The sequence below is a fragment of the Prunus dulcis genome, chromosome 5 (assembly GCF_902201215.1).
Source record: "Prunus dulcis chromosome 5, ALMONDv2, whole genome shotgun sequence".
Classification (NCBI taxonomy): domain Eukaryota; kingdom Viridiplantae; phylum Streptophyta; class Magnoliopsida; order Rosales; family Rosaceae; genus Prunus; species Prunus dulcis.
The window spans coordinates 781,740-802,314 of NC_047654.1; the positions used below are offsets into that span (position 1 = coordinate 781,740).

General features: G+C 35.6%; 3 protein-coding genes across 8 annotated transcripts; 1 reads left to right on the forward strand and 2 right to left on the reverse strand.

Annotated features, from left to right (window-relative positions):
- The first annotated feature begins 453 nt into the window (after window positions 1-453).
- On the forward strand, window positions 454-3,881 carry LOC117628616 (putative pentatricopeptide repeat-containing protein At5g43820). Of its 6 annotated transcripts, none has more exons than XM_034361106.1 (3): window positions 454-2,595; window positions 2,836-2,925; window positions 3,018-3,881. In XM_034361106.1, the coding sequence occupies exon 1, from the start codon at window positions 548-550 to the stop codon at window positions 2,234-2,236; it is 1,689 nt and encodes a 562-aa protein (XP_034216997.1). In that variant the 5' UTR covers window positions 454-547; the 3' UTR covers window positions 2,237-2,595; window positions 2,836-2,925; window positions 3,018-3,881. The 6 variants fall into 6 exon arrangements, with proteins under 6 accessions (XP_034216997.1, XP_034216999.1, XP_034216995.1 ...); XM_034361108.1 differs by having other exon boundaries at window positions 2,836-2,890; XM_034361104.1 differs by having other exon boundaries at window positions 454-2,925.
- A 597-nt stretch (window positions 3,882-4,478) lies between these two features.
- On the reverse strand, window positions 4,479-7,669 carry LOC117628619 (WUSCHEL-related homeobox 8-like). The gene is made up of 3 exons (XM_034361110.1): window positions 7,157-7,669; window positions 5,531-5,932; window positions 4,479-4,711 (listed from the first exon to the last, which is right to left on the reverse strand). Exons 1-3 carry the CDS (start codon window positions 7,386-7,388, stop codon window positions 4,689-4,691), a joined length of 657 nt encoding a protein of 218 aa, XP_034217001.1. The 5' UTR covers window positions 7,389-7,669; the 3' UTR covers window positions 4,479-4,688.
- A 5,549-nt stretch (window positions 7,670-13,218) lies between these two features.
- On the reverse strand, window positions 13,219-20,277 carry LOC117628618 (bifunctional aspartokinase/homoserine dehydrogenase). Its single transcript, XM_034361109.1, has 12 exons — window positions 20,097-20,277; window positions 19,809-19,959; window positions 19,654-19,731; window positions 19,404-19,519; window positions 19,128-19,181; window positions 18,184-18,271; window positions 17,950-18,042; window positions 17,731-17,771; window positions 17,462-17,515; window positions 17,138-17,301; window positions 14,047-14,116; window positions 13,219-13,608 (listed from the first exon to the last, which is right to left on the reverse strand). The coding sequence occupies exons 1-12, from the start codon at window positions 20,193-20,195 to the stop codon at window positions 13,483-13,485; spliced, it is 1,134 nt and encodes a 377-aa protein (XP_034217000.1). The 5' UTR covers window positions 20,196-20,277; the 3' UTR covers window positions 13,219-13,482.
- Window positions 20,278-20,575: the final 298 nt, after the last annotated feature.

Sequence of the window (20,575 nt, forward strand, 5' to 3'; positions counted from 1 at the left end):
TGTTATTTGATTCATAGAAGTGCATATCAAGGTATCACATAATCAAGGCTCTTAGCAATGTAGGTGATTGTCTTGATTATGTTATAGTTTGGTATGAGACATTATATGGTATGATAATCATGAAATGTTTTAATTGTTTTAAGTCAAACATAGTAGATATTCTTTCTAACATGTGGTAATTTGATAGTGGATCATCTATCCGTGAGTTCGTCCAAAAAAAAAAAAAAAACAATCTATCCATAAGTTCTTTATTCATATCACTTGTGAAAATCACAGTTTGACCTATAAACAAAAATTTATGTACACATATCAAACTATAGAAAAATATGAGTTTTTTTTTTTGGTCAATAAAATCTGAGTTTTTTTAAGAGAAATAAAATATGAGTTCTTAGGAGGCAAATGTTTTTATAAAATAAAAGTGAATTTTTGCCAGTTTTCATTTCGCATCCCCAATCACCGCTCTCCTGGTCACTCTTTCACCGTCTTATTACATGGTTGGTCTGTTGGTTCGCTAACCATTTGTATCTGCTGACTCCGTTTCACTTTCATGGCGTTTCATGGTGCTTTGCATTCGCTGCGATCTCTCAGCAGGGCGCCCAGGTACCCGTTGTCTGACCTTGTTCATTCACCAATTTCATCCTCTCTCTTTTCAACCCTTTACGCTCAATCAAACTCATTGCACGATGAACATCGGATCAAGAGCCAATCTACTCTTGACGAAAGTTTTGTTCTTGATCAACTCTCTAATCTGCTGCCAATTTCCCGTAGTAATAGTTCAACTGCAACCCTATTTGAACCCAGTAATTCGGATAAGCAGATAGAAATTAGGGCCGTTGATGGATTTTTATTGCCCGACGAGAAATTACGTGGGGTTTTTCTTCAGAAATTGAGGGGTACGGCTGCAATTGAGCATGCTTTAGACAATGGTGGTGTGGATTTGAGTGTTGATGTTGTTGCACAAGTAGTGAATAGAGGGGGTTTAGGTGCAGAAGCAATGCTTGTATTTTTTAATTGGGCGATTAGGAAGCCCACCATAGCTAAAGATATCGAAACTTACCATATAATCCTCAAAGCATTAGGCAGAAGAAAGTTCTTTACACATATGATGCAAATTTTGCATCACATGAGGGCCCAGGGTATAAGTCCCAATTTAGAGACCATATCGATTGTAATGGATAGTTTCGTGAGGGCTCAACATGTGTCTAAGGCAATCCAAATGTTCCGAAACTTGGAAGAAATTGGTTTGGAGTGTGATACTGAGTCTTTGAATTTGCTTTTGCAATGTCTTTGTCAGAGATCCCATGTTGGTGCTGCAAATTCGTTTCTGAATTCAGTCAAGGGGAAGATACAATTCAATGTTAATACATATAATATTATTATTGGAGGCTGGTCAAGACATGGCAGAGTTAGTGAAATCGAGAGGATTTTGGAAGCAATGGTAGCAGATGGATTTAGTGCTGATAGTTCAACTTTCAGTTTCATTCTTGAGGGTTTAGGGAGAGCTGGTCGTATTGATGATGCTGTTGAGATTTTTGATAGCATGAAGGGGAAAGGTTGCATGCCAGACACCAGAGTTTATAATGCTATGATTTCTAACTTTATCTCTGTTAGAAATTTTGACGAATGTGTGAGATACTATAAGGGTATGTCGAGTAATAGCTGTGATCCAAATATTGATACTTATACCAAATTGATTGCTGCTTTCCTCAAAGCCCGAAAAGTAGCTGGTGCACTCGAAATGTTTGATGAGATGTTAGGTCGAGGACTTGTTCCCACTACAGGGACAATAACCTCCTTTATTGAACCCTTGTGTAGCTATGGTCCACCCTATGCTGCTATGATGATCTACAAGAAAGCAAGAAAGGTTGGATGCAGAATATCACTGAGTGCTTATAAGCTATTGCTTATGCGACTTTCTAGGTTTGGTAAATGTGGAATGTTACTAAACATTTGGGAAGATATGCAGGAATGTGGATATGCTTCAGATAAGGAAGTTTATGATTATGTAATTAACGGACTTTGCAACATAGGGCACCTTGAAAATGCTGTACTTGTCATGGAAGAGTCTTTGCAGAAAGGCTTTTGCCCAAGTAGGCTTGTTTATAGCAAACTAAACAACAAACTACTTGCTTCAAATAAAGTAGAGAGGGCTTATAAGCTATTTCTAAAGATTAAACATGCTCGTCGTTATGACAATGCACAGAGATTTTGGCGTTCTAAGGGATGGCATTTCTGAATTGACATCTCAGCGGTGGCACGTAAAGATGCATTGTGTGCCCTTTGTTTTCCCTCGTACAGCAAGTTATGGACTTACCCACTGGAAGAGTCTCTTCTCACTGGCAGATCCACCAAGGGGAAAAAGGGGTCTATTGACTCCCTGGTTTAATTTGCGTCCCACAGATTTTAGGTGTCTGCCCCTGTGGTTCTTGCTTTTGTTCCCTAAGAGGCGTTTGACAAAATGCCTGAAAGAGGGAACTATGTTTCCAAAAATCTACGAATGAATGATAGGCGACTTCACTTAACCCCCATGAGGACTGAGAGCTTCTTCATCTTGCCTCATGAGAAAAATTTCCAGGAATCCTTCTGGCTGTTCTAGTAAGAACGTCTGTGACCCTTTTAAATTATTTCTTATATTGCCTGCTTTATACAGTAAGAATGCTCTTATTTTGAGCATTTACAAATTTCAATCCAAAATATATTGTTTTGTTATTAAATTAATCCAAGATTTCTTTTTCAAGTTTTTCAGTAGCTCACAATGCAAAAGGTTCTATAAACGCAACTTGTTTGATTTTGTTTTCCTCATCAGGTTTATTTATTAATGTTTATTACAAGCAGATGAACGTTATCAGACAGCGGGTGTCAAAGTGGCTAAAGAAAACTCATTAGTGGAGTTAAATTCCTTTTTCAATGATATCAGTATTTGCTGTATTGTTCCCACTTTTATTTATTTATTTTTTTCTGATTCTTTTTCATTGGGCAAACATCGAGTATTAACAGATAGATTAACCTTCTTGCAGGAAGGGTAACCAAGAATATGGTTACTGTATTACAGAGTTTTGACCATAATGAGGAAACTATTCATTTTATGGCTCAAAGTAAAGGATTTAGACGAATGATATATCAGATATTGAAGTTGAAGTTTGATTGTTGCATACAGAAAGAGACCTCAAAGTGTCCTGTGTCTTGAGACCTCAAAGTGCCCTGTGTCTTGAGACCTGTGCTCTTGCCTTGCCTCTGACTTTGTCTTGCCCTAATTTTTTTAGGGTTTTCTTTTACCTCACCGTGTCCTTGAACTTGCTGTTTATTCTCTGCAATGTTGTGTTTATTCTCTTGCTGTGTTCATGCATAAGCAATGGCTGATAAGAAAGACACTAAGAGTGATGCCATGGCTCTAGATCTTCCAGGGTCATGAGACCCACTCATGATTACTCTTTGCCTATCACTGACAAGTTGGATGGCGCAAACTTTGCCTCTTGGTCCGGAAGTGCTCAATTGACAGTCACTGGTAGTGGTACGGTGGGATATATTGATGGAAAAAAGACTGCTCCACGAGCAGATGGTGATGCCTATTCCATGTGGGAGGAAGAAAACCGGTTGGTCCAGTATTGGCTTCAAGTCTGAGTGTGCATAATGCCAGGGCAGATGTGTTCATATTTGTTGAGGAACCTGTTGATTTTGCAGTATGCTTCTCATTTGTGGTTTTGAAAGTGAAAACAGTGACCAGTTACCTGCTTGTGCAATACCAATCTTTTATAGCCTTTTAAGCTGATTAATGTTACATTACAAGTAAGATTGTTATCTTTAGTCATGTCCATCGCTGAAGAATGAGCTAATCATTTGCCATTTTTACCGGAATTAATCAACATAGTTGTTCCTGTTAACCCTCAAATTTTCGTAATTTTTTGTTTGAAAGTTAAGATGTTTGAATGATGCGTAATAAAATTCTAGTCATGATTTGTACTTGTTTTGAACATAGCAATTTTTGTTTTATGCTTTTCCATGTAGATGCTCATGCCTTGGGCTTGGTGTGAAAAAACTACAGGAAAAGTTTCTGAGTTTCCTAATAACATACTAGCTTGCGCAGTTGCATTTGCCCCTTCAGGTATTTCGACTAGGAATTTAAGACAGCAATAAGGATTTTGTTTTTCTTTCTATTAGTTTAAGGGTTGGCTCCTTAAAACTAGGGAGAAATTCCTTCTCAAAGCGAACGGAATTTTGACACTTAGTAAATACCAAAACAAAGAAAGTTAAAAGAATTTTACAAAAATAAATAGTTAAATGAAGTTGACGAGTGTCAAAATCACATTGTTATGAGGAGCTCCTGTTGAGCTTAAAAGAACCAAGCTTTTTTCATCGTACTATTGATTGAATATGATAGATGAAACATTATCATATGTTTCAAAATCATTTCAATTAAACGAGGGGCCTATTGAACCCAGAAAAAGGAAAAATAACAATAAAAATCTTACGCCCCAAAGAATATTAGCAAAAATATAACTTTTTTATGTATACATTTAAATGTTTGCTAAGTAACGTGTGTTTCATATGTTTCATCCACAAAAGCCTTCTCTACTATAAAATACTGTCCATTAATTCAAGCACAAAAATAGGGAAAATTAACTACATCATCCAACTACTTCAAATCTTCAACACGATGGTAATGCCTTTAGATCAGTGGAACGTCCATATTACCAATCAAAATTTCCAAATCCTGCAGAGAAAAAACAACCATTTAAGAAATAAGAACAATATTTGTTCAAAGATGTCATGAGCATGCTTGTGTATGCAGGGACAGATCCAGGATTTCAAAATGACGTGGGCTAAATTTACCTTATATACAAACCTATTGAAAACTCAACGGTATAAATTTCATTGATAACAAAAAAAATACATGGGAGACATAATGAGTCTTACCCCTCAAATAACACTTATATAAGTTACACCATTCAAGTCTTCGCAGCATTAAAATCACTAATTATTGATTCATTATCTATATTATCAGCAAATTCTCTTTCAATATGAAGTAGCATACAAACAATTAGCAAGAAACTCATCACCTATCTTATTCCGAAGTCGATTTTTAATAAGTCTCATACATGAAAATGATCATTCTATTGTTGTTGTAGACACAGGAAGAGTTGGCACTAAATGAATCAATTTATCAATCAAGTAGTATGTTTCTGCTAATTTTATTCTTTTTATTTATTTGTTGGTCAGCCTAATCCTAATGGGATTAGTTAATAATATTTTATTTAGATAGTTAGCCTAGTCTTAATGGAATTAATTAATAATATTTTATTTAGGTGACCTAGGCTAAAATATTAATTTAGGCTATAAAAAAACAAGCTGCCTGGACTTTAGCACAGGTTAGCATGTTAGTAGGTACATGCCTGTGTGTATGTAGTACTGTATCTGATTGTAAGTGTGACGCAGGCACGTGATTCCATTGTGTTACACTCACAAGAGCAAAACTGCTAGAAGATCTTATCCTTTCTATCAGGCAGTGTATCCAAGAAAAGAAATTCAGTACCTAACTCGGGACTTTGAAGGTACATATTTTCCGCCCTCGGTGCAGAGTTGTCAAGGGACATGATGTCCTCTGGTTTTGTCTTTTCATCCCTGGGAGATTCAACTTCTGGCTCTGCTTCTGATTCTCCATTGTTTTGTGCTGGCACAGATTGCTTTCTTTTTGAACGAGCTCTTCTGTTCTGGAACCAGTTGTAGACATTTGTTTCAGATATCTGGCCATGTTGTGTGAGTTCCATGGTTATCTCTTTGATCTTCTGCTTGCATGGAGTTCCAGTGCCTTCCTCGAAAATCCGCTCAAGCATTTGAAGTTGCACAGGTGTTGGGGTCCAGCGCTGCCTTGCAGTTATCTTGTGGCCACCAGATGCCATGAATGGATCACAATAAAAATTCCCTAGTCTCATTCCTGAACCAGAAAAATCGATGATTATGGGAAATGGATGCCCATACCAAATAAAATAATTCATTTCTGCAAAAACAACTTCACAAAGTTGACACAATTTTGAATATTTGTAAACAATAGAGTTTGGCTTTCACTTTCGCTTTGGATGCCATAATTAGAACCACCAATACAGTAGTCCAAATTAGGTGAATACAATCAATTGAAAGAGAAGGACTTAGAATTAGAAGAGTAACAGTAAGCTCTTTTAAAGAACAAATATGTTCAAACTACCACGGAATCTCCTCAAATTTGAAATGAAAAGTTCATAAACAAAGAAACTGGGCTTGAACATTGATTCTAGGGCAGTTATCTTCTGGTCACTGGATGCCATGAATGGATAGTAACAAGAATTCCCCATCCTCATTCTTGAATCAGAAAGACTGATGATTGAAGGCAATGGAAGTCCAGACCAAATACAATAATTTCTTTGACAAAACCCTTCACAGATTGACATAAGTTTGAATATTTGTAAACATGATAGGTTCACTTTCCCTTATACTTTCATGTCATAAATAGACCCAGTATACCAAATTAAGTGCTTTATGTCATAATCAAACAACAGGGCAGGAAACGGTGATTCTTGCGCACAATACTCAAGATTAGAAGAAACAATGGAAATTGCTCTATGAAGTTATGAACCATACGAACCCATATATGCTAAGGACTGGGAAGATGAAGAAGAAGAGAAGAGAGTGGAAGCAAATGGAGCAAATGCGCAGGAACTGCCGGACCATTAGTACAAAGAGAACCCAGAAATCAGAGAGAACAAGTACACCCATTTCCACCATTATCACAGAAATCATAACCTCAGATACAAATTGGACAACTTAAAAGTACAAAGAAAAAGAATGGAAAACAAAATGGGGTTTGTATAAAGGCATCTAAATAATAGCCTTTCTTTTACTTGATAAAATTTAAAGAACAGAAAACTAAGTACATAATCGTCATATGCTTCACCGAATTCCCAAAAAGAAGAAGAAAATGAAACAGTAAAGCAAAAAGCATAAACCCCAAATTGGCATAGAAAAAATATCATCAAATCTCATGAAATAAAATTACGCCAACAGGACCATTAATGATCGATCAACCATGGCAATAGCAATTAAGAAACAAACTCAATTGTATTGTACCAACAAAAAGCAAAAAGAAACAAATTCAAATGAGAGAGAGAGAGAGAGAGAGAGAGACCAGTAAGATCCTGTTGAGCAGTGACGGCCTTGTGCATCTCAACAAGCTGCTCACAAATGGTGGCGTAGACAGCGATCTGTCGCCTCAGCAGCTCCATTTGCTCGTCCGTCATCACCTTCACGTACAACCCTCCATTCCCATTTCCAATCCCATCTTCTGGGTTTTGCAAATGGTGGATTATTTGCTGTTGATTCTGAATCTGCTGCTGCTGCTGCTGCTGCCACTCCATCATTCTTGCTTTCTACTTTGCTTTTTCTTTGCTTTTTCTTCACCAAGCTTCGGCGTTGGCTTTGGCTTTAGCTAGCTGCTCCAACCATTTCCTGACTTTGTTGCGTCTTTGATTGACTCACTGACTCGCTTTAGAGAGAGAACTGTAGAAGTATAGAAATTGAGAGTAAAGGTGAATGGGGGAGCGAATGTTCTTCTTCTCGAGTCAATGGGTGTCTGAGGAAACCTCCAAAAAGTGAAGTATTGATTGAGGAAGTTAAAGCGTAAACAACGGAATTGGAGTCGCTGTATTTTAGCATGTAATTGCTGCGGACTTTGTAATAATTTCCACTCCGTTTGCTTTTCGAAACCAAATTTAGATGCCAAATCACGTGTTATATGCCACCTCATCAATTTATGTTAAGACCGAGAGCCAAAATTGGGAAATTTTCGCCTACATCAGCTCCTGTTTTAGTTTAAGATTTAAGAGCTTAGGAATAGATATGAAATTGCATTCTCATGTTCGATAACTGTATTATTTGAAATGCAATATCTAAATCATGAGTATCAATGAATGAACTCCTTTCTCCGGAAATTTCATATTTTAAACATATTTAATAACTGCATTATTTTCGCACAAATGCCCAATTTTTGAATTTCTTACTTAAATGCGGTATATAAATACTCTTTATTTGCCAATTAACACATTTTTTTTACACATTTTTTTTTTACTTTCTTTTTCTCATTCTAAAATCTCTCTCTCTCTCTCTCTCTCTCTCTCTCTCTCTCTCTCTCTCTCTCTCTCTCGTGGAGCCCCAAAATTGCTCATGGCCTATTGCTAAGGAAGGTTTGTGCAATATCATTAAGGGAATCTGTTTCCTCGTTAGTGGACATTTGATACAGTTCACGAAATTTTTGGTCTCATCACAAGCCTATGGTTTAGGAAGCTGCTCTTTCTTCCCAATGTAACAAAAGAGAACTGTCGTTCGAAGAAAAAGTATTTTCGGGAGAATACATTTGCCACCCTCTTAGAACAAGAACAAGTATTCAAGGCTTGCACAGATGAGGATGATATTTCCAAGTTGTCGTTACTCGATTTTGTTATGTTTTTCTATTTAGATCGATGCACTAGATACTAAGTTATATCAGGTTTTGATAAGAGTTTAAATTAAGTTATACCTTGAGGTCCAAAACCTTGTGGAATAAGGAAGGGTTTTGAAGCCTATTAAGGGGTCCTATTTATTTTCTTTTTTGCGTGAACCGATTAAGTGGGCTTGGAAGATTAGTCAAGTCGGCCCTTGGTGATGAGTAGAGACGACTTGACCTAGCCCTATAAGCTTAAGGCCCTGCTCTTATCAGCCACGTTCTCTAACCTTATTCTCATCATAAAGAGAGAGCCGAAACAGATTCTGAGAGAGAGCAGAGGTCTTGAGCCGTTCCTGTTCTTGCTAGGATTGCTGCTGCTACATATTGGATGAGTTCAGAGGTCATGTACCCAAGGAAGATGGCTTCGAGTATGTCTTTATGTTTCTACATATTTCAGTTTGTGTGAAAGATCATGAACATGTACATTAAAGAAATCTAACAGTTGGTATCAAAACACATGGTTATTCACACACACTGAAATCGTTGTTCAAGCATGCCTACTATGATTTCATATCTGTTTATGTTGTATTGAGTTTTTTTTGGTTATGTTTAAATTTTTAAGATGGATTAAACATGTTTTTCTAAAATATCAAGAATATTAAAAAATCTGGAAAAGCATGTATTGATTTGGTTTTTCATATTTTCAAAACTTTAAACATATTTTTGACCTACTAGATGGCCTTAAAACCCTAAAAATGCTTATATGTCACAACAAAGCAGTGAGTTGTGTTAATTAGGTCATTCTCTATTTAGAACGGTATTTTGCGTCAAAAAGGGACACCAGAAACCCTTAAAACACTGCTCACAGCATATTTTTCTATTCACTGCAATTTAGGGTTTTCCTTTTTGAACTGTGTTTCGTTTGGTTATTTTTCTGAGCTAGATAGATGTTTGTCTTTGTTCTAAGAATCAACAAACTTTTCATAACAAGACCAAACCTAAATAATTGAACCGTAAAGAAATAACCAAAAAAATTTGCATCATACCAAAATTGCTTGATAAGTTTCTTCAACAAATAGAATCTGTCATGTAATTTGTTTGTGATGGCACAAGATAACATGTAATTTTGTGTAAGCTATGAGTAATCTCTTGCCACAAAGGTGTGATACTTAATTAACGAGGCTTGCATATATATTATTTGTTAGTTTTGTGAATATAGCTAAACAGAAAACTGTTTTTCTCTTAACAAATTGAGAATCGGTTTCTTGGAAAGTATTCATGCTTTTCTTTTGCAAAAGAGGGAAAAGAACATATGGTTTGCAAACTTAGCAAGGCAATTTATGGACTAAAGCAAACAAGCAGGAGGTGGTATTTCAAATTTCACCAAACTGTTTCATCTTATGGTTTTGAAGAGAACATAGCCGATCAATGCATTTATCTAAAGAAGTGTGGGAGTCAATTTATTTTTCATTTTTTGTATGTCGACGATATACTTTTGGCTACAAATGACCACAATTTACTGAAGGACACTAAGGAGCTACTTTCAAATAATTTTGAGATGAAGGATTTAGGAGAAGCTGCTTTTGTGTTGGGCATTGAAATTCAGAGAGACCTAGCTCGAGGCCTCCTAGGCCGATCATAGAAAACATACATTGAGAGGATACTCAAGAATTTTGACATGAGTATGTGTTTTGGATAGAAAGTTCTATTATCAAAAAGAGATTTAAAGAAGGAGCATTGCCCCAAGAATAAAGAAGAAGAAGAGAAGATGAGGAACAAGCCGTACGCTTCTTTAGTTGGAAGCATTATGTATGCACAAGTGTGTACAAGGCTTGACCTAACCTTGTGCATTAGCAAGATGGGGAGATTTCAGTCAAATCCGGGAATGCAACATTGGATAGCTGGAAAGAAGATTCTAAGGTACCTACAAAAAACAAAGGCTTATATGCTGATTTACAGACGCACGGAGAATTTAGAGCTCATTGGTTATGCTAATGCGAATCTTGGAAAAGCAGAGGATGATTACATCTCTACTTCAGGTTTTCTTTTCAAGATGGCAGGAGCAGTTATTGCTTGGAAGAGTGCTAAACAATCTGGTGTTTCGAGTTCAACCTGTTTTCAGAATACATAGCTTGCTATGAAGCCACTTCTCATGCGGTATGGCTAAGGAATTTTATTAAAGATATTAAGGTGGTGGACTCGATTTCTAGACCAATACAGATATATAATGACAACACTGCGACTGTTTTTCACTACATGAACAACAAGATGTCGTCTGGAATTCAACATATTGACAGAAAATATTTAATAGTGAGGGAGAATGTAGCGCACAAACTAGTTAGGTTTGATCATATCAGAACTCAAGATATGATTACATATCCGTTCACAAAGTTTTTGCCTTCAGAAGCTTTTCTGAGACATGTTGAGAGCATGAGATTATTTCCTAGCTTTGATGCTGTAATCTAGTGGGAGTCTTGTTCCCATTATGATATTTTACTAGTTTGTTTATTTTCCTGTTTTCTGGATTGAGGGATTTGCATTTAAGAATGTTAATTTGGTTGACAGTTTTTATTTATTATTGAATAAATTCTACCATTTTGACTATTTAGTTGTTTAAACTTATTATGCAATTTTGTTTATGCATGTGAGTTTATGGTCTTTTTTGAGATACTATTGTTTTAATAACATTGCTGATTGACTCTTGCTAAGTCGTAAAAGGGCACTTGTACTGAAAAGCATAAAGATTCACATTAAGGATCAGTACATATTAAGGTTCGCCTTGTAGGTGCTTCATGTGTTTTGAGATTGCATTATGTGATTATAGATTACCTGTTTTAATAAAGAGAGCAATGCTTGTCTATAGTTCGTTTTTTTTAATCACTTTTCACTGTAGCTTGAAGGGAAGGACTTAACTGTTTTAAACTCATGGCCAATAAAGATTATCAAACCTTTCGGAATACAGAAGCTTAGTGCTCTAGTGCTTGATCTAGTGGGAGAATGTTTGTTTTCCTATTTAGATCAGTGCACTAGATACTAAATTATATCATTTTTTGATAAGAGTTTAAATTAAGTTATACCTTGAGGCCCAAAACCTTGTGAAATAAGGAAGGGTTTTGAAGCCTATTAAGGGGTCCTATTTATTTCTTTTTTTGCATGAACCGATTAAGTGGGCTTGGAAGATTAGTCAAGTCGGCCCTCGGTGATGAGTAGAGACGACTTAACCTAGCCCTATATAAGCTTAAGGCCCTGCTCTTATCAGACATGTTCTCTAACCCTATTCTCACATAAAGAGAGAGCTGAAAATATATTTTGAGAGAGAGCATAAGCCTTGAGCCGTTCTTGTTCTTGCTAGGATTGCTACTGCTACGGATTGGATGAGTTCAGAGGTCGTGTACTCAAGGAAGATGGCTCTATATATGTCTGAACATGTATATTAAAGAAATATAACATATTTAGCAGTCTTCGTACTATTCGGTACTCAAAAGCATGTTAACAAGGATATGAGATTTTGAAGTTAGTTGAAGATGTGCTGAATTCGAGATATATCCTTAGGGGTAATGTTATATTCAAAGACGCAGGAGCCATTGTCGAGGGATCTTTGTGCTGAATTACTACGAAATATAGGACACCCACCTCTAAAAGGTACAACAATGACGAAAAATCCAACCATGACATAACATAACCCATTACCCCAGCCCCCACCAAGTGCACATTAGTTCAAGTCCAGAAGATCCATTGACTTGGTCTTTTTCCTTGCTACATGAACCAGGCTGCGATGAACTATGCCATCTTTAACCCTTTTTTCCCAAACACCTCACTCACCAATCTCGCTCCAAGTGCGTTATGGTGCGACTAGAGTTTTAAAAGCACCAAACATTTCGAAGCCACTATTGAGAAAACTAGCTAGTATAATGTGAGCATCAGAAATTCAGTGAAATGTATGTTTCCATGATTACCTTATCTTGTATTTCTTGCTGCTTAACTTGTCTTTTTTTTTTTTTATAAAAAAACTCTCATCTTTGCCCGACGGTTTGGTGAACTGCCCGTTCTTCCCAATGTGAGCATTCATTGACCTTTCCGGGAACTCGAAGAGGTGTCAGTCTCAGTCATAGATGATGATAGATGACAAAGAGCCCCTTATGAGTGGAGTAAAACATGCCCTCCAAAGGGAATGGCAAAATATTGTGCACTCAGATGATGTGAGGACATTACTCTGCACACAGAAGTTGTGGCAAAGAAACTCATGGAGTTTGTTCACGATGATGTTTTGGATTCAGGCCCAGGAAATTCCTCTAGGTCAGTTGACGAGAAGTAATGCGTAACTTAATATGGGTAAGCCTCTCCCCAAAAATCCAGGCCAACAAGCATCCTAAAATGTGCATCGACCGTGTGCATCTAGGCTTTGTTAATACACATCCCAATTGGCAAACAGGAAGAATATCTGTGCAAGAATGAGCTGCAAGTCCAGACTGCTCTTAAGAACATAAATAAATAAATAAAGAAGAAATTGAAAACCAAATTTAAAGCCATCACCACACGGGCATTTAGGTTTTAAATTTGTCTACATTTTCTTTCCTCCTTATCCTCATTTCTTTCATCTTTTATCTTCATATCTCCTATTTCTCTTTACTAAAGCAAAAAGAAAAATACTAAAGAGACCCCAGATTTTCCCAGAAACAAAATCATGATTTGTTGCATTTGTTTCCTTGAAACAAAATTAGCAGTAGTAGAGGTTTGATTAGTTCGGATGTTTCCTTGAAATTAAGATCTTCAATGCAAAACAAAGTGAAATTAAAATCTTCAGATCAGGTCGATGCCACCTGGATTTCTCATCCTTAAGTTCCTATATGGACAAAAGGTATCTGTCAATTCAAATCTAAAATATTGCATTTTGCTCATTAAGTTCTGCAAGGTTCTCTCTCCAGATGTACAACAGTGACTACAATCTATCATGTAAGTAACCACTGGATTTTCTATCGCCTACGCTAAGATACCTAGGCAATGTAATTGCATTCCACGTAAGGTACAAGCGTTCACGGAAATAAATCCTGAATGTCAATGATATCAGCAAGGACACCAGCTGCTGTAGTATCATTGCCAGCTCCAGCTCCTTGAATGACCAGCGGTTGGTCATTGTAACATCGCGTGTAAATCTCCAACTGCAATCGCATATGAAATTCAGAATGGTCAAACGTCATCTATGTTATTAAAGAAATATCCAATATACGCAAATTATTATTAGTTATGAACTCTGAAATGTGCAGTGTACGCCAATTATTTTTAAGTAAATTTGATCATAAATTGAAGGTCCATTTCATAAACGATCAAACCCCCCCTTGTTCATTTTGTAATGGAGATCCATAATTTTGTCCCCCTCCTTATATCTTCGAAGCAAAAATTGACGAAGAAGTTTCACACACAAAAATTATAATACAAGACCTGAGTTATAATTAATGAATTGCATAGTGTAAGGCTTATATTGTATATGGCTTATGACAAGTCCACTTTATAGTGTTCTTTTCATGTATTATGGTAAAAACATTGTATCTCAATTTTACAGTGAAAATTAGATTTGTGAAGAAATTCAGAAGGCGTACCACATTGTCACTTCCTCTCAGTCTTCCTAAAGGAGAATCCTTTGGAAGCTCTTGAATGCCAACTTGACACCTACCAAGAAATGTGATACCAATTTTTTACACTGTTGCATGTGCAGACCATATACACAATGCAAAATTTAATTCATAAACTAGTAAACTGAGAAAATATAGAACTCAGAGTTTATAAAATATTCAAGATGCTAAATTTGAAAGATTGATTATCAAGATCATGATCATAAAGAAGGGAAAAGTACAAATAATGCCTACTTTCCACTTAAAATTATCAAGAAGACAAGAAGTCCAATAGAATTTTCAGATGAGTTGTATAAACCCTCCTTTTACATTTTCTGTTTCTTACCTTATATTATGTGTTTTAATCTTCTGATAGCTCTCAGATGGAGAACTAGAACAGAAATTTGATTCAATGAAAGATGATGAACTATTGGTTTCTAAGCCATCTCCAAAGATGAATAAACAATTCGGAGTACTTTTGTCATTTATTCTTGATAAAGCAAAAGATCCTGCTGCTGTAAAGTGCAACTAAAGAAAAGTTCAATAATAAAATAAAATAAAGCAAAATAGGACAGCGTAAATTCTGTTCATGAAATGATTAAAAAATACGAGAGTTTTTCAGTGAAATTCACAAACTGATATACTAAAAATCTCTATAAAATAATTACATTTTTTTTACAACTTCCTTGTATTAAAAAGATACATAATTACCAACTATGTTGCATGCATTGGCCTGATCAATTTCATCTATACCCATTTAAGTTTGAAACTCATAAAACAAATTAAAATATTCATACACTGGCTTGCTCAATTTCCTCTATGACCCCCTTTTTTTTTTTCTTTTTTTTTTTTTTTTTTAATACAAACATTACACACAGATTGAACTGACCCCAAGTCTAGCACTGCCCTGAAAAAAATTGGGTTCACGCTGGAGCCTCTCATTTTTCCATGGAATACTACTATGGGTTGATTGTAAACTAAGCAAACCGTCCTCAACAAGCCCCTTCATATTTTAACACAACTTACCAACCTAATTTGGAAGTCAAGAATAAGAATATAATCGAATACCAGCATACTCATACTGTTGTCACCTGTTTTTGTGTTAACTGATTAATAAAAATGAGAACACACAACCACACCCACGCATGCACTCACACTCAACACGTTTGGGGTAATGAAGTCCAGCAGTGATCACTAGCCTGACCAGAGAAGATACGCAAAACGAAACTTTTTCTTAAGTACTACTTTTTTTACTGATTTAAGCTACTTTTGTCACTCACAACATATTTGATTATTACTCCAAGATTGTATGAGGGTAACCATCACCATTTGTCTTCTAATGCTAGAAAGAAAAATAATCAAGAAATCAAGAGAAATGAGAAATTGAATATCTAAGGAATCCGCCTATCTTTCTCTAACTTGCTTTAGTTCCTAATATTAGATATGAAAGCATTAGTTTTCACTAAGCAGTATTAAAACTAAAGATAGTTCAGGTCTTTTTGTAACCTCATTTTTAAAATCTCCAATATAGTGACGATGAAGATGATAATCAGTGAAAAGGTAAATGGTAAAAGTATCTAACTTCCGCATTGACAGTCCATATAGAACTTCTACATACTCAAAGCAAAAATGCCAACAACATTTATCATGCTTTGGGGTAACTGAAGAAAAATAAATTCAATTTAAAATAGATAAAATAAGAAGACATCTGAAAAATTAAATAAAGGAATTGACATTTAAAAATAAAGAAACACAGATAAAAGAAAGACTAATAAAAGAAAAAAGGAAATATCAAGTGGCACTCAGTGTAAACGCAGCAGATAGATGGCATACCATAACTTTCCAAAGACAAGGTATAAGACATCAGATCCTTCCTAAATTTATTCTCGGCACCACATTTACCTACAGGAAATATTCTCAGAGAATTTTGCACATATGCAACTTTAAAACTGCGTCCTCAAATCAAGGATCTCAGCCAAGACACTCACCCTTGGGAAGAATTGTGAGCATTAACTACTTATGCATGTTAGAAAAGCTGGTTCACCTGACTCTAACCACTAAACACTGTGATCACTGATCAGTCAGTAAAACTCCAAGGGCAAAATAAATTGGAATATCAAGAACCGGCATGATGATACTTACTAGAATATTCAAGTATCTTTTTAGGGGCCCGAGTAGCATGTTAGTTATTCCAATTTGTAGTTATCCTAGAATTGAGGCACATATTGATTGCACACTGGGCTCTTGCAACTATAATAAAACTTCTACCTAGAACTTTTGTGTCAACATGCCATCAAATATTTTGAGATGCAGAGAAGTAGAAAAGAACATGTTACTCAATCAAAAGCAAAAGCCAAGTCTCTTTGATGTAGCACGTTCTTGTTATCTCCTGAAAGAACTGGGGTTCATATGAAGATATTGAGTATACACTAATACTGTGCATTACTAGAAAGAAACTTCATCAGGCAAAAACTATGCAGATTGTGTTATCATGGAGGTTTTGGTTGATCGGGGGCTCTGGACAACTTTATACTTGCTCTAATGAAAATGTTCAACTTAATACAAAGGGAAAAAGATAACAGAACAAGACTGCAATCGACTTGGAAAGACAAGTATAACTTTATTCAGCCATTGGAGGTAGACTGGTAGTGAATTAGTTGATAGATTTATCAAGTAGATTTTACTAGCCCGTTACCATATAAATTTATATTTCTATGTGATCTAAAGAAATACAAAATAGATGCTCAATTAGCAAATCCAATCTATCGCTTCAACCTTCACTTACATATTCCTATTTTATCCAAACTAACCATTAAGTGAATCCTTGTGCATAATAAACTTAAACAGAAACATCAGACTTTCAATGATGAAAACATTCAGTTAAGAAGAATACCTTGATTTCAGATCCTAGATTTATGGAAAACTGAATACTTATATCACACGTAAGAATTGAATTTGCACATATGAATACATGCACACTGACAAACAACATAAAAACATAATGCAAACACATGCATACATGCTTGAGAGGTGCTTGGTTTAGCATATCGAATTTTGAACAGAAATATAGAAAGAGTACCTTGAGGCGTCAATCACACAGACATAACGTAGCACATTCCCATTCAAAGAAGCCTTAGAGACTCTCTCTTGGATATCTTTATCGAGCGATAATATCCCAGTTCCCAGAAAGTCTTCAATAGACATTACACTAGGTGCCATTTCTTCAGGATACAAACTCTCAATCTAAACAACAAAATAGCCATAAAATTAAAAATTAAAAAAATTTAATCTTACAAAGGTTGTAGTTAAGCAAGTATATGGTCAATATGTATGTATCAACGACTGTGATAAATCATATATATCTACAAATTTAAACATTTGATAAATGGCATATAGTACCAACCTTAATGTCATCCAAATTAATCCGCCGACCAAGAAGCCTTGCAAGTATCAAAGCCTGTTTAAAATTATATTAGAAATATATGAGGTATTGCATGAACTTCAATATTAAATTAATTACTCTCCTCGGATGAAATATTTTAACTAAACAACATATTTTAACACTATCTGATGGTTCAAGTTTTCTTTTATGTTTTAGTTTAGTTGTTTAAGTTTACAATAGAATTAAATGCTTAACGAATTTAAACACAAAAGAGCAAACCATATCCAGACCTTTCTTGCGACATCCATCCCACTAAGGTCATCACGTGGATCTGAAATTACAAAATAAAGTCAAAAGTAACGACACTGACAGACACTCATGAAGTTCAAGGCCTAACTTCTTGGTGCTACTTATAACCGATGGAAGAAAAAATTAAAATAAAATAAAATAACTAATATAAGCTTAATAATCAAGATGTGTTTTATATCAAAGCTGAAATTATGCAAAACCTGGTTCAGTGTAACCCAGGTTTTTAGCAGATTGAACAACTTGGCTTAGTGGCTTTCCATCTTCAACCTCGCTCATTACATAACCCAATGTCCCTATTACACATAGATAAGAAGAAATATATATCACTTCCAAACTTGGGAACATGCAGGTGGATTGCAGTGAAAATGCTAGAAAGCCACAGGAAAACATAAACAAACACTACTAGTGATTGGATGCCTTAAAAATTCTGATACCGCTCAAACTCCCAATAATGCGGTGGACAGGATCTCCAGAAGAAAGTATGCGATTTAAGGATGCTATGACAGGAAGGCCAGCACCAACCTACCAAAACAAAAATCATTCAGTGGAAATTGCAGAAACTATTTAAAGAATGTATGTAATGGGCTAGCACCTAAGAAGCATGGACACGGATACGGATACGGCGATACGATACGATACGACACGGAGATACGGCAAATCTCCAAAAACTAAGATACGATACGTCTTGGATACGGTAATTAAACCAAGTAACAGTAGATTCATATGATTGAAAGCAAGTAACAGTAGATTCAACCAACAACACTATAATACCAATTATTTAGAATTCTATTCCACTTGAGCATGGCATATGAATTACATATATATCTATAATCCTGGACATATGCAGCAATTATTGAGGATGATAACAAGAATGAAAATAAAAATTATGAGAGAGGAAAAAAATATGGGGCTTAAGATAGTTTGCAAGTACAACATCCCACTCCTTATAAACTCCTTTTCAGTTTTGTAACTGTAGTCTGATTCTAGCGCTAATTTGTGTAATCTGGTGTTCTTTTGGGCTACAGCGATCTAAGCACCTTGAGTTTTCCTCATGTTAATTAAACACACACACAGAGGCGCACACACACATTCCTCTCAAGTAACAAAAAAAATTATTTTATTTTGTTCTTTTTCTGAGAATTCAAAATTGACTCAATTCAGTGCAATGATCTCCATGAGAGAAATTATGGTTATGTCATGAGTAAAACAAAAATTCTGAGGTTGAAATTCTTCCAAACAGGAGTAACACCAAATACTAGGTTCGGGGATTAAGTTTCAACAACAAAAAGCCATATATAAACATTACACTATAAGCATTTCATCTTTATACACAATACTTTCCACATCTTGATAAACATTACACTATAAGCATACTCACAGTTGACTCGTGGCGAATACGCCTTGGGTATAAAATTAATTTGTCATAATCCTCCTGTAGGTGAGAAATACTTAACGCGTCACTGGGGCAGTGGGGAAAACAAGCAACTAGAAATTAATGGTATGCAAGTAAAATGAATGACAAAACAGCAGAAGGAAGTCCTTTTACCTCACACAATAGTTAGAATGAACCTTTCTATAGATTTCTTTTGAGGTAAAGCTGGTAAGTAATTGCTGCAAACTATAGAACATTAAAATTCCTGAAAAAGTTTACTACCATTGTCGAAGTCAGAGGTTTCTTATTTGCCATGACAATGCAACAATCCAAATCAACTGCTTGGGTTAGCACGGGAATAGTCTCAGAACTGGCAGAGCAATCTACAAGAGCCAAGCCTTTGCAAAGGAAATAATAAAGAAAAAGGTCAAACAACTGAGGCTAAAGGCATGATCATGCAGTTTTAGGAAAGTGCTAGTAACAATCTGCTGAAAAATAAAATAAAATGTGAAAGCTCATGCATGCCGCTAACCTGTCGATTTGCCCAAGAATGCAGCAACATCTATAATCTTTTTGGTTGATTCTGAATTTGTGAATACCTTGGATTCATCTTTGTAAAACAGAAAATAAGCATAAGAAGCACAATTCCAAAGAAATAAAATGCTATCATTCATCTGAAAGCCTTACCATAACCACTAATTGTGGACAAAGAAGCACCATCCGACTTGACCCGGCAAACTTCCATTAAAAATGTATCACCCAACTCCATAGTAAATGCATCCGATGCAACAACTAAGGATTTACTATCAGATACTCCCACAACTCTCAAGTGAATTCCCTGTGACCCAAATGAAGATTATCCAAATCAATAAGACACCAACTTCACACAAACTATGAAAAAATAAAACCAATTGAAATAGCCAAAGCCCAAGAACAAAAGCAATTCAAAGAATGAGTGGGAGGAAATGGATGTACCTGTTTAGCGTGAAGAGATCGACAGGAGACAATGTGTTGAAGGAGCTGACGCCCAACGCCTCCAACACCCATCAGAATCAGAGAGATATTCTTTTTCATTGTTCCTTTGTCTGGATTTTGCTTGCTAAACTCTCAAACTCTGCTGCCGTTCGGGGTTTCTGGGGTTTGATTGTACTTTGGGTTTTTGGTTATTCTAACGGTAGTCCTATACCGTCAAAATTTCTGTTTTTTTAACATTTTTAATGAACTTTTTGGTTACGTTTTTTTTTTCAATAAGATATCAATTTGAGTGCTGTTAAACGAACCTTAAAATTAACTAAACACACCATACTACCAAACTATTTATTAAATTACTAATTTTTCCTAATATAAAATGACCAAAAAAGATATATTGAATTATGAAATAAATGTAATTTTAATGAGTACACATACTCACCATATTCAACCATAATCAAACATAACCAAAAAATCAAACTTCC

Bases quoted from the DNA above. Each gene is read 5' to 3' on its own strand.
- LOC117628616 (XM_034361104.1), top strand. From the start codon at position 548: ATGGCGTTTCATGGTGCTTTGCATTCGCTGCGATCTCTCAGCAGGGCG.
- LOC117628619 (XM_034361110.1), bottom strand. From the start codon at position 7,388: ATGATGGAGTGGCAGCAGCAGCAGCAGCAGCAGATTCAGAATCAACAG. The intron at 5,933-7,156 runs GTCTCTCTCTCT...TTTCTGGTTCAG, and splicing joins TGCTCAACAGGATCTTACTG to GAATGAGACTAGGGAATTTT. The intron at 4,712-5,530 runs GTACTGAATTTC...TTTTCTCTGCAG, and splicing joins CCTTCAAAGTCCCGAGTTAG to GATTTGGAAATTTTGATTGG.
- LOC117628618 (XM_034361109.1), bottom strand. From the start codon at position 20,195: ATGAAAAAGAATATCTCTCTGATTCTGATGGGTGTTGGAGGCGTTGGG. The intron at 17,516-17,730 runs GTCTGGATATGG...AATTTTAAACAG, and splicing joins GGATGGATGTCGCAAGAAAG to GCTTTGATACTTGCAAGGCT. The intron at 17,302-17,461 runs GTTGGTACTATA...TTTGTTGTTTAG, and splicing joins TTAATTTGGATGACATTAAG to ATTGAGAGTTTGTATCCTGA.